This window comes from Telopea speciosissima, chromosome 4 (genome assembly GCF_018873765.1).
Source record: "Telopea speciosissima isolate NSW1024214 ecotype Mountain lineage chromosome 4, Tspe_v1, whole genome shotgun sequence".
Lineage (NCBI taxonomy): Eukaryota > Viridiplantae > Streptophyta > Magnoliopsida > Proteales > Proteaceae > Telopea > Telopea speciosissima.
The window spans coordinates 59,590,264-59,604,343 of NC_057919.1; the positions used below are offsets into that span (position 1 = coordinate 59,590,264).

Genomic DNA, 14,080 nt, shown 5'->3' on the forward strand with positions numbered 1-14,080 from the left:
GGTCCTGTAGGCTGTAGCACCAGAACATGACTTCCCCTCTGTAAAAAGGACATTTGGAAATTAGTAACACTGTAATAGAGTATATTGTTCAGAACCTTAGGCTTTAGCTGATTTAAACTTATTTTGCTAAAGTTTTTGCCAGCATTTTAGATTGATGGTTTTGGGAATTGTGACTTGTGTCAATAAGACACCAGTCCACCTTTATTTGTAATAATAAGATGTTAAACGCGGGAGCCTTGTGCACTGGGTACAGCCTAATATGATGTGAGGTACAAAGACAATAAAGCCCCTAGGACAACATTACATAACTCCTAAGGACAATTTTACCCTTATATCCCATATTACAACACTCCCCCTCCAGTTGGTGCATGGATATCATACATGCCTATCTTGCATACAAGAGAACAAAAAACTTTACTACTTAAACCCTTGGTAAAAAAATCAGCCAACTGGTCTCCAGACTTGACAAATGTAGTGCAAATCACTCCTTGTTCTAGCTTCTCTTTGATGAAATGATGGTCAATCTCCACATGCTTGGTTCAGCCATGGTGGACCGCATTATGGGCAATACTAATAGCAGATTTGTCGTCACAGTAAAACATCATAGGTAATATAGGAAGATCCAAGTCTTTCAACAGTCCCTGGGCCCATAGTTGTCACGGCGATCCAAGTCGGTGGAAGGGTGTCACGTTGATATATCGACAACGCCATGGCGAGCATGTCGACCATGTTTAATTTTTTATTTTCTCTATTTTTAATGTCATTGAGTATGCTATAATATATGTCCTATAACATCAAAAATCAACATGAAAGTGTACTACACTACTACTAATATACTATGCCACTATGGTTTAATTCATGAAAGTGTAACTAATAACCATTAGTGTATATGAAAGTATGAAAAATTGAAAATATAGATAACCTATCAAATAATTGAAAGCAATAGTAAAAATCAAATGATAGTGGACAAACTATCAAAGTACTGGTTTTTCTGCTATAACATTAAGTTGAAGGGGGAAAAAAAAAAAACTGAATTATGGACTAATGGAGTTGAATATGTGCTGCTGTTGTGTGTGGCTGTGTGCAGGGCAAGAAGAAGAAAAAAATAAAACACCTTCTCTCATTCTCTGTCTATGTGGAAGCCTGCAACTGCAAGGCAAGAAGCAGAAAAGCTAAAAACCGAGAGGTTGTGTGCAAGCCTGCAAGGCTGCAAGTGCAAGGCAACAAGAAGAAAAAAGGAAAAAAAAAAAAACTGAGAGGTCTGCTGTAAGCAAGCCTGCAACTGCAAGGCAAGAAGAAGAAAAAAGAAAAAAAAACAGAGTACTGTGGCTGTAACTGGAATAAATCCCTCCCCCCCCCCTCTGTCTCTCGACTATCTCCCTGTACAAGCAGTTGCGAAGAAAAAAAAAAGAAAAGAAAAGAAAAACCGAGAGGCTCTCCTCTGTCTCTCGAGTCTCGACTATCTCCCTGAGTCTCTGTTCACAGAGACTGAACAAAGAGGTTGCGAAGAAGAAAAAAAAAAACCCAAGAGGCCCCCCTCTCTCTCGACTATCTCCCACTGTACAAGTAGTTGCGACTTGCGAAGAAGAAAAGAGAAAAATAAAAATAAAAAAACCGAGAGGACTACTACCCCCCCCCCCCTTCTGTCTCTCAACTCTCTCCCTGTCTCTGTGTGTAACACTGTAACTGCGTATGTGTGGCTGTGCAAGACAAGAAGGGAAAAAAAAAAAAAAACAAAAAAACGATACTACTACTACTGGCTGGGAGGAAAAGAACTGAAGAAGAAGAGGACTGCTGGGAGGAGAAGAACTGAACTCAAAAATCGAGTTGCAGAGGACTGGGAGGAGGAAGAAGAACCAATTTAGACCAAAATACAAATTACAAAATAATAAAAACTTACCGGAATGGAGTCCTAGAGGTTGCTGACTTCCTGGAGATGTTCGTAACTTCGAAGGAGTGAAGAACTGCTGCCGAGAGTTGCAGGAAGCTTGCCGGAATCTCGTCTCAACTCTCACGAACTCTTCCTTACTTCCTCCGTCTCGACTCTCTGAGGAGAACCTTGAAGTCTCGAACTGTTTAGGCGTTTAGCCTTTTGCGATTTCTATTTCCCCCAAATTATTAGGGTAATATGTTTATTGTTGATAAATTGATAATGTGTATTGCAGGTGTATACTTTTAAGTTACACCTCCAATAGACATTAATAAAAAAGCATCTAAGCTATTAAATGGTTTAAAAAAAATAAAATTTAAATCTAACTTTTATATGTACAAATATCGACTGATATGCCAACATATCGTGGTATGGCGTCCATGGCGACGCCATGGAAGCCATATCGAATGATATATTTACATCCACCATGGCGTAGCTCGATATGCCACCTCTCCCAGCGCCAGGACGCCATGGCGGTGCCATGGCGACGCCATGACAACTATGCCTAGGCCACATTAATTCACAAATTCCATGGGACATGGCATGGAACTCGGCTTCAGCACTTGACCGGGCAACAACAGTCTATTTCTTGCTTCGCCATTTGACCAAATTTCCTCCAACAAAGGTGCAGTAACCAAAAGTCGACCGTCGATCATCAGGAGAGCTAGCCCAGTAAGAGTCTGTAAAAGCCTCTTCTCGTAGATGATCATGAGGAGAGAACAAAATTCCTTTACCTGGTGCAGCCTTCAAATACCATAAGATACGGATCACAACATCCCAATGGGAAGTATATGGGTCATACATGTACCGACTGGCCATACTGACAACAAAGGCTATGTCTGGCCGAGTATGGGAAAGATAGATCAGCTTCCGAACCAACCTCTGATGTTGCCCTTTGTGCACAGGGTCATTCGTTTTACTAGAGAGATGGGCGTTTGTTTCAAGAGGAGTATCTGACGGTTTACACCCTAACATGCCAGTCTCAGATAACAAATCCAAAGTGTATTTCCGTTGAGAGAGAAACACTCCTTTGGTAGAACGGGCAACCTCAATTCCAAGAAAATACCTTAATGTGCCAAGGTCCTTGATCTCAAATTCCTTCCCAAGATGTAATTTGAGACAAACAATTTCTTTATGGTCTTTTTGGTATCATTTTTGAAACTTGTTTTTATTTAAAATAAATGAAAAAACCCCAAAAATAATAATAGACTCAAAAGTCTATTATGGATTATGGGCAAAACCACTAGTTTTTATTTTTTATTTTTGCGCTCATCTTTAATTAACTTGTGCTCTTAACAGCTCTTTTTTGAGGCTAAAATGGTAAAACTACTTGTTTTTATAAAACCTACCCTCATCCCAGTGTTTTCTCTCTTGTTCCCTCATCCCGTATTTCTCTCCCTCTCTTGTTCTCTCATCCCGCGGCTCTCTATCTCTCGCTTCGATCAGCAGGTAACTCTCTCTCTCTCTCTCTCTATTGCCACCGGTGGTAGAGGAGAGCAAGAGTTGGATGGGGTTCAAGATACAGACTTGTGATAGAGGTTGGGTGCTGTTTGCAGCGGAGATGGCTTCCGGGAGCGGGAGCGCCAGGGTTTGCAGCGGAGGGTGTGAGGGGCATCGGTAATATGGATGTCATCTACAGACCCGCACTGAGGCCTACTAGTACCGACCGATCAAAAACCGAGCCCGACATGACCGGTTAATAAATGTGCGGGCTTATGGCCCGACTGAATACTAATTGGTCGTTCCCAGTGCAATATGGGAGACCGACCGACCTGACTGAATTCTGTTTTAGATGATTTTTTTTAATGATTGAATATTTGAATGAGTATATTGATTTAGAATATAATATATTTAATGTCTCCACCGACAGAAGTTATAATTCCAAAACTATTAAAATAATAGTAGTTCTCTCACAAACTCCAATTTATTTCTCTTTTTTCCTTAACCTTAAATGACTAAATTAAAAAAACCCTTTTCATCCTAATCGCTAAGGGAAGAGAGTAACTGAGTAAGGGGCTAAGGGCGCCGCTGGAGGGTGGAGGCTGAAGGCCTGAAGTTCAGTTTGGCGTGAAGCGTTGAAGCAGGAGAGTGGAAGCTGAAGTGCACAAAATCTGTTTATTTTCTCCTATTCTTCTTAGTCCTCTTCTTCTCTTGAGCGGTTGAGCCTATCATATTCTTTCTCTGATTTGAACTTTATAAATATAATGCAAGGGCTGTTCAGCCTCTCACGTTGGAATGGATTGAAGTTTTGAGTGTTGTTTAGCCTTGAGAATCTATGAGAGTCAGAATGGGTGAGATACCCTAGCCTGTGATAGGTTTCTTTCTCCCTTCTGCTGCCAGCCTTGGTTTATGATTAACTTCTGCTCTATAGCTTCAATTTCTACTGGTGTTTATCTTCTGATTTCAAGAGAGCATATTGTCTTTCACTTCCTGTTTTATTCCCAACTACAGGTAAGAGCTAATCAAAGTTTAATTTCAGTTTAAATCAACCTGTGGCATGCTCTGTTTTCAGACCTGTTTCAGTATGTATTGTCTAATCCATATAATCCTAACCCCTCCTCTGATTTGAGTTTGATACAAATCTGAGTTTTCTCCCTCGATCAGTATTTTTTAAATTACTCCTAAACTATCACTGCCCTCAACTAGTATGTGGTTCCCCCCCACCCCCCGATCTAACCCTCTCCTATTCCCTATATCATATCCACATGCTGAAAGAAGAGCCAGTAAATCTTACACTCTTCTATGGGGAAAGAGAGACACAATTACCCTGCTTGGTATTCCGACCATTGATGCAAAGAAGGAATTCTCCACTCTTAGGTGTACAAGGAAATAGGTTGCTGATGGATAGAAGGATCAGATGAATGATGTGGCTACAAGAAGACGCAGCCTAGAGTGCAAAAATAAAAGAAAAAGTTGCTTACATGCCAGGGTCAATCAGGGCCAACCCGGCCCTGCCCGACCCAATCAGGGTCAATCAGGGCCGGGTTGGGCTAGGGAAAACCCTGGTAGGGTCGGGCTGGGTTGAGGGTATCTTAGGCCCTGGCAGGGTTGGGTTGGGTTTGGGTTTAGGTTAAGGCCCCTAGGGTTGGGCTAGGGTTTAGGGTAGGCCCGGCCTGGCCCAGCCCGGCCCATTGACACCCCTAACTCTACTGTGGCGATGTTTATTTATCTTTTTCCTTAACCCTAACCCTCTTTGTTTTGTTCGTTTCCACTTTCCACTCTACTATGCCTCATCGCCTCCACTCTACCACTCCATTATCAGTTGAACGAAGACGAACCCTACCTCCCTCCACGCTGTTGATGCTGGCTCTGCTAGATTATGGCAATGGAATTACCTTCTCTCTCGCTAATGGAAACAGAAGTTCTTTGTTCTCTGCCTGTTGTTCTAGCTAGATGATGGCAACGGAATCTTCCTGTCTCTTGACAATAATAGAAGCAATTTGGACGCTGCTTGCTCTTCCTGCTAGATGAGGGCAAGATTAGCTCCCTCCATCTCTCTCTCTAGATTCCGTCCTATTTGGTTTCCTCGGATCCTTTTTGGAGGACCAATTGTATTCTCTTTCCATTTTATCTTCCAATCTCCATGAAATAAGCCTTGTCCAAGGTCAAGCAATCTCTTTGGTTTCTAAATCTGACTCTGCAAGTAATTATTTTTTAATTTGAAATGATTTATAGTTTTAATTAGACGTTCTTCCGATTTGGCTTCTTGATTCTCATTCCTCACAAAATGAATGCCCGTTTATTGATCAAAGGGGTCAACCACACTTTCCTTTGTCTTATCCCCAAAAAAGAAGGTGCTTCAGTCATAGTGCTGCCATGGCGTCCTGGCGCTGGAGAAGCATGCATGTCGACCTACGCCATGGCGTCCCTCTTCGATTTCTTCTTCCTGTCTCTCTGTCTCTGTTTTGCAACTAAGAAGTCGCCAGATCTGATTCTAGGAATTAAATACTCCTTGTTTAGTTGATTTCTGTGATAAGTTCTTGCTGGAATTGATAGAACATGATGTGGCGATGCTTCGCCTGAAGGTTTAGACTGGACCAAGAAGAGTTGAAGGAGTTATCTCCTTCGTACTACTCTGTTTTCCGTCCCAGGCTGAAGTCGTAAGGTTGAAGACAACCATAAATCCGTAATCCGATCGTGGGTTATTACAAACCCTTATTTTTGCCTTTTTCCTAAAGTACCCTTCTCTTCTTTTATTCCCCTTTGTCCATACTTTACACATCCCTCCAAGTTTACCCTTAGTCATTAAATCAAAACCCTCTTATGCCCTTTCTTAGATTCTGCTTAATTACAAGATTGCCATCCTTAAAACTTGAGAAACAATAGAGAAAAAATAAAACATGGCTTGAGTATACATCTATTAAAACATTAAAAATAGAGAAAATAAAAAATAAAACATGATCGACATGATCGCCATGGCAACGCCATGGCGGGCGACATGTCGACATATCGTCGTGATACCCCTCCACCGACTTGGATCGCCATGACGACGTGACAACTATGGCTTCAGTTATGACAGACTTCAGGCCCATTGCTCTTTGCAATCTGATCTACAAGTTTATGGCCAAAATCCTTGCCATCAGACTTAAGAGTGTTGTAGACTTACTTGTCAGTGAAAACCAATCAGCCTTCATCCCGGGCAGAAATATCTCTGACAACATTCTCCTTTGCAATGAGATTGTTAGAGGTTTTGCTAGATCCAGCCACTCCCTTACTGCCCTTATGAAGATTGATATTCACAAGGCTTTTGACTCCCTTAGATGGGATTTTATTATCCATGTGATGACTAAGATGGGGTTTCCTCCGGCTTTTGTTCATTGGATTCATGCTTGCATCTCCACTACAAGACTCTTTGTTCTAGTGAATTGCAGTCCGGCAATCTACTTCTCAACTTCTAAGGGAATCAGACAAGGGTGCCCTCTTTCTCCCTATATTTTCACTTTGGCTTTGGAAGTTCTTTCGAGGGATATTCAAATTTGCACGGATCAGAACCTTATTTCTCCCATCCCCAAGTGCAAAGCTCTCAAGCTCTCCAATTTAGCTTTTGCGGACGACCTAATGATATTCTCCAAAGTTTCCATCAGCTCCTTTGAAAACATCATGTCTTGTTTGCAGCACTTCCAATTGATCTCGGGTTTGTGCATAAACCCATCAAAGTCTCTTCTCTTCCTTGCTGGGGTTCCTGATTTGGATAGAGCTGCTCTTATTGAGAAAGTGTGATTCCCTGTCGGCCAGTTCCCTGTCAAATAATTGGGTCATGGTAGGCTCTCTGCGCATCACTGCACCCCTATATTGGATCTCATCAGGAAGCGTCTTCAGCTCTGGAAAGGAAAGCTTCTCTCTTAATACGGGTTGCTTGGTTCTCATCAAATCAGTGTTGGAATCCTCTTATATTTTCTGGTCTGGTATCTATCGGTTGCCTCACTCTACTATCAAGGCTATGGAATCCCTAATGGCCTCTTTCCTTTGGAAGGGTACGGACTCCTCCAGATTCCTTCACCCTATTAGTTGGGCTTCAGTTTGTCTCCCAAAAAAAGAGGGTGGCTTGGGTATTCGAAGAATCAAAGAGGTTAATTTAGCTGACATTATCAAACTGATCTGGAAGATTGTCTCTAAAAAGAGAAGTATTTGGGTTGACTGGATCTACTCGAGGCACCTGCAGCAAGATTCTTTCTGGACTGTTTCTCCGTCCTCTGATGCTTCTTGGGTCTGACGCAAGATTTTAGCTGCTTGCTCCCTAGTTCAGGGATCTATCTGCTCCCGCATTGGGGATGGCACCTCTATGACTCTACTTCCCTTTGGCTGGATTATTGGCACCCTATGGGCATCCTTCTCCACCTAGTCAGCCCCAGGGCTATATACAGATCTGGCCTTTCTAGACAGTCGAAGGTTGTTGCTATCCTTGACATCAATGGTTGGAGTCCGCCACCTTTCTCCCATCAGTCGCTTATCAACATTTGGGCAGCTCTTCCTTCCATCATTAAAAGCACATCTGGGAGAGGTGATTGTGTAATTTGGTTGCATTCCTCTTCGGGTTCCTTTAATGCTAAAGCTGCCTGGGATCACATCCGCTCCAAAAAGCCTTTGGTCCCCTGGAGAAATCTTCTATGGTTCAAGCATCAAATCCCCCGGCACTGCTTCACAGCCTGGAGAGCGCTCTCCAATTGTCTTCCAACGCAGTCCTTCCTCCGTCATTGTCAGATTGATGTACCCCCTTCTTGCTGCCTTTGTTGGAACAATGTGGAAGATACTGAACATCTTTTCTTTGCTTATCCTTTCTCTTTGGCTATTTGGAAGGAAGTTTTAGCTAAATGTTGGCCTAGAAGTCAAAGAATTCTTCCCTTCAGTAGAGAGTGGCTTTGGATTGACATGACTTTTGCTGGTTCTTCTATTTGCGACACTGTTGGAAAGTTAGCTTTTTATGCGACCATCAACCACATCTGGATGGAGCGTAACCTAAGAAAATGGACCTCCAAATCGCGATCTCATCAGCAGATTTGGGACTCCATTTCCTTTGAGATCAATGCTAGGCTTTCTTCGGCTCCCCCCTCTTTTTGTAATGACTCCCCAAGGAACAGGCTTATTGTTGTCTCCTGGGGTCTCTCTTCTACCTCCCTCCGATCCTCCTCCTCTTGAGGATTTGGCTCTTCTTTTCTGTTCCCCTTTGCTCCCTAAGGGAGCTACTGCATTTTTCTCTCTTTTGGTAATGAATTTTTTTATTCACCCAAAAAAAAAAAAGCCCGTTTAGCAGCAAATGCTACAACAGTTTAGCCTGAATAGTTGTAGCCATTTAAAAACCAGCAACCGACCGACCAAAATTAAACATGTTCATGCCTGGCATATGCAGGCCCGATCCCATTAACAGTCGGTCACGGTGAAAGTGTTAGAAATGATGTGGCCCAATCAGGCCCAACCGTAACCGACCATGACCGACCGGTTGACATCCTAATTGGCAATATGAGTTTCAGGTGGGGCTTTCAGCAACAGGGGTTTCGAGTTGCAGACGGTGGAGGTTCAGCTGCTGGCGGTGGGGGAAAGTGCTTGGTGGTGCTATTGGTGGCTAGTGGGGTGACAAAATGACGGTGGTTGATGGGCTTTGATGATGGAGGTTGCAAGGAGAGTGTGGGGTTGTAGCGATGGAGCCTGATGCGATGTGCAGGGGTTGCAGCGGCTGTTGGCAATGGGCTGGCGGTGATGCACAGCAGCTGGTGCTTGCGGGTTGCAGATGACCTACGAGGTTGCAGCTGCAAATGACCTACAAAATTGTTTGGGCTGTTGCAGTTGCGACTAGGTACTCTTTCCCACATGCATAGAAAATGAAAAAAATACGTGAAAGACCCAAGCAAATTTGCAGTTGCTGGCCAAATGACTGGCCAAACTTTTTATTGCAATATGAACAGCTAAAACTATATACGTTGTATCAAGCATTTCTAATCTGGTTAGCTACCCTGTAGAATGACCTTACATGAAGGAATTGGGAATTGAGATGGAAGATGGGTGAAGGGGGAACCACTTCACCTACTACTTAAACTATATATGGGCTTTGGGCTGTGTAACTTCCATGGTTTGGACTTTTCCCCAGAAATTATTTACACCTAGGTAATTACCAACAGTTTTTCATTCCATACTCTATTATGTCTAATGTTTACCAAACAATTTTTATATTTTGATCGAAAACAGTTTTCAGTAATATATTTTTTTTAATAGGCAAAAACAAAATAAAAAATGATACCAAAAAGACCTTTAGTGTCGCTGCCCGTGACAACAATATCATCCACATAGGTGATAAGAATAACAATTTAGTTCCAGATCTCATGATAAAAAGGGTGTGATCAGCATTGCTCTGGGTGTAGCTGAATGAGACCATTGCACCATGAAATCTTCCGAACCAAGCCCTTGGGGACTGCTTTAAACCATACATTCTTCCTCCAGTTCCCCATGGAGAAAAACATTTTGCACGCCTAATTGTTGCAACTCCCATCCGAGGTTGACTGCACATGACAAAATAACATGTATCGTGTTCATCTTTGCAGCAGGGGCATACGTTTTGGGAATTGTGACTTGTGTCAGTAAGACACCAGTCCACCTTTATTTATATTAATAAGATGTGAGGTACAAAGACAATAAAGCCCCTGAGGAAACATTACAGAACTCCTAAGGACAATTTTACCCTTATACCCCATATTACAAGATAGTAATGTTGAAAAATTTAATTTTTTGTTACAAGTTTCAGAAATATACAATTGATATATTCAAATCTTTGAAATTCGGCAAGATATTATCATTTTCTTTTTATCCCCATCTTAAGATGAAATTATTTTCGCTTGGTTTTATTTCTTTCTTTCGTTCTTTTGCTGTATATCATGAATATCATTCAGGCCTGCTGCGATCCAAATTGGTTCCCACCTTCAAATTCTGTTTGACCAAAATTTTCGGATAGGTTCACTCTGACCATGTAAGCACATATTTACATAATCATCGTTAATCCGCAACACCCCTCCCACCCCCAAAAAAAAAAAAAAAAAAAAAGAAAAAAAAAAAAGAAGAGGAAAACCTTGCTTCACTCCAATTTGTTAATGACTAAACAAGTTCTGCTTCAACTGATTTGAGTTCTGGTAGTAGTGGCTTTACTATCACCTTGACATGTATGGCGTGTGGCTTCTTTACATGTATTGCCATTTCTTTTGGTGTTTGTTTTTCCCTAATCTCATCTGATTAGAGAACATTGTTCCAGTTCTTTGAGCTCTATGAAAAGCTCCTTACATCAGCGAACTATGTAACGAGAAGGCAATCATTGAAGGTTTGTTGTAGCTGTTATTTTATGTACTTTTACTGTATTAGTTTAGTTCTGTAGTGTTAACCATAATGTGATGGTTCATGGTTGCATTTCTAGCTTCTTTCGGAATTTCTTTTGGAGTCTCCGAATTCCCATATAATGAAGCGCTATGTTGTAGAAGTTCGGTACTTGAAAGTCATGATGACATTGCTCAAGGTATTGAAAATATGTCTTCCCTTGCTTCTCAGATTCTCTTCAGCATTGTTTATATGCTCAGTGAGAGCACCTAATGTCTAGTTGAATTCTTCAAGCATATGGTTAGTAGAACTGGCATTCAGTCTTAAATCTTGACACCTTAATGGTTCTCTAGAAATAAATACCCCAAGAGCACAAGATGTAACAAAATGCTTGTATGGATGTTCATTTTTATTTTATTTTTTGGTTGGGGGGGGGGGGGGTGGACTTGGGAGAACAGCATTGTGCAGAAGCATATTCAGTCCTTTGAGTGCTTCAAACAAACATTCCAGCTGTAAGCTGGTGATGCATATACCCTGGGGATTGCAATGGTGTGGGATGGTGGTGGGTTCACCAATAATATACCCAACCCTATTAAAACATTCTCTACCCTAACTTGCTGCTGAAACATGAATGGTTCTCAGCAATTTTACAAGTTAACTGGGAGGGTCCCTAGGGGTTGAATACTATTGGTGGAGGGTAGATAGAATGAACCCTAGGGACAGATTCCCTTATATGGGTAATGTCGATTTCAGCTCAAATAAAGCCCTAAACAAGGCTGCCACCAACTTCTGGTTGGTGGTTCAATACTGTGATTTAAATTTCAGTATGAACAGTGAATAAAATTAATGATCAACCCTTCCAAACTCAAGGTAAATCATACTCAGCAATCACCAATAACAATAGATGAATTTGTACTTGAGAGAAGAAAACAATATATAGAGAAGGGGATATGACCTTTGATATCCCACCAAAAGGCCTAGATCAAAATCTCTCTAATCCCAAGAATTTCTCACTCCACATTGAGTCTCACAACAGCAAAAAGACAACACCCATAGCTTCAGGCCTTCAGTTATAAAAATCGTTGGTGGCCAATAAGCCTTACAAGCTCTTTATTTAAAACAAAAGAGGCCCTAGCTATTTAAGAAACCTATCTTATCACACTTACATAGCCATTAGGTAACTAAAAGAAAAGGACACTTGAGAGGAAAACCCTCTACAGTAGGTAAAGAATTTAAAATAAAAAAGAAACAATTAAAGCTAGCCCACGATGTGGGCTGATGACATAGGCCCATAATGTGTTTAAAGGTCTATTGCCGACAAGAATTAAAAGGCCCTCTTGTTTTAACATTGTGGCCACTAGCTAAGTGGCCTTTGTCTTTTCTTCTTTCTTCAGGAGTTAGTATTAAACTCTCCTGCATCAACTATCCCCAGCCTGAAAGCATTCTTCCCCGACAAATGTAAATGTGACATTTACTACTTGTACAGAAGCAGCCTCTCTGTGAAGCGGGGGTGAGGCTGCGTACATTGTGTCCCTCTCCAGATCCTGCAGTGGCAGGAGCCTTGTGCACTGGGTACGCCCTTTTTTTTAACGGAGAAGTCCTGGTCCATAGGGTACTCAGAGTATGATCAATACTCAATTACTCATGGCACGTGCCAAAATTGTGTGTAAGGTTAGAACCTTCCTGCTTAATGCATCAGCCACAGTATTTTCTTTGCCTGCCTTCTATTGGAGAGCGAAAGTAAATTCTTACAGATATGTCACCCCCTTGGCGTGCCTCTGGCTTACCAATTTCAGAGAGTGTAGATGCTTCAATGCTTCATGGTTGGTAAACAAGATAAATTCTTTGCCGATTAGGTAATGTTGCCAATGTTTCAACACTTGGACCACTGCGTACAATTCCAGATCATACGTAGAGTAACGCTTCTTGGTGTCGTTCAGTTTCTCACTATAGAAGGCTATAGGATGACCTCCTTCCATGAGAACACCGATGCCGATGTGAGAAGTGTCTGTAGTCACCTCGAACACCCTATCAAAATCAGAAAGCTGTAGAACAGGTGCCTCTGTCATTTGCCGCTTGATAAGAGCAAAGGGTTTGGTGGCTGCTGGTGTCCACTTGAATTTTCCCTTGCCTTTAATGCATTCTGTGACAAGTGCCATATTGGTGCTGAAACCTTTGATGAAACATCTAAGAAAAGATGACTCACCATGAAAATTGTGTAGGCCAATCAACAATGCTTTGAACCTTTTTCAGATCAGCTTTGACACCCTTTAATGATACTATAAAACTAAGGAAAATCACCTTGGGCAGCATGAAGGAGCACTTCTTCATTTTGATGTAGAGTTTCTTAGACTGTAGTACTCGCATCACAAGTCGCAAATGATCAATGTAGTCAGACTTATCCTTAATGTAAATCAGGATATCATTAAAATAGACAACAAGCAACTTACCGATGTAGGGGCGTAATAATTGTGTCTTCCATTCATCACCTAGTTGAATACGGATTTGGTGGTATCTGCTCCCTAAGTCAACAACAACAACAACAACTCAGCCTTATTCCAAATAAATGGGGTCGTCTACATGGATCCTTGCCCTCAAATCAACTCTATTCGAGGTCATACTTGATACAAGGCTTAAGTTATGCATGTCTTTTCTGACCACTTCGCCTAATGTCATTTTAGGTCTGCCCCGGGATCTTTTGGTTCGTTCAATCTGAATTAAATCACTCCTCTGTACTGGAGCATCCAAAGGCCTCGGTTGAACATGGCCATGCCACCATAAATGACTTTCTCGTAGCTTATCATGTATCAGAGCTACTTCCAAACCAGCTCTTTTATGATCATTCCTTACTTTATCCTTCCTAGTTTTGCCACTTATCCTTCTCAACATCCTCATCTCCGCTACACTGAGTTTATCTGTATGATGCTTCTTAACTGCCCAACATTCCACACCATACATCATAGCCGGTTGTATGACTGTCCTATAAAATTTTCCTTGAAGTTTTAAAGGAATACGCCAATCATACAAAATAAGGTGAGTCCCCTAGGGAGACCTGGTGGTGGGATGAGGAGGTCCAAGTAGACATCAAGATCAATAAAGAGAGGTTTAAGATTTGGCAATGGACTAATGAAACAGAATATAAAAAGAGGTACAATGAGGCAAAAAACAAGGCTAAGAAAGTGGTAGGGATGGCTAGGGAGAGGAAATACGAGGAGCTCTATATTAATCTAAACACAAAGGAAGGGGAAAATGCTATTTATAAGATAGCTAAGATGAAAGAAAGGAAGAGTAGAGATTTTGACTAGGTGAGATGTATAAAAGGGGAGGATGGAAGAGTATTGGTAAGGGATGAGGACA

General features: G+C 41.6%; 1 protein-coding gene across 1 annotated transcript in view; it reads left to right on the forward strand.

Annotated features, from left to right (window-relative positions):
- The window catches only part of LOC122658308 (calcium-binding protein 39-like), a 37,333-nt gene that overhangs the window by 7,273 nt on the left and 15,980 nt on the right, over positions 1 to 14,080 (forward strand). Inside the window, exons 7-8 of the mRNA XM_043853229.1 lie at positions 10,665 to 10,730; positions 10,824 to 10,922. Coding sequence (XP_043709164.1) covers positions 10,665 to 10,730; positions 10,824 to 10,922 — 165 coding nt within the window. The remainder of the gene's footprint in view (positions 1 to 10,664; positions 10,731 to 10,823; positions 10,923 to 14,080) is intronic.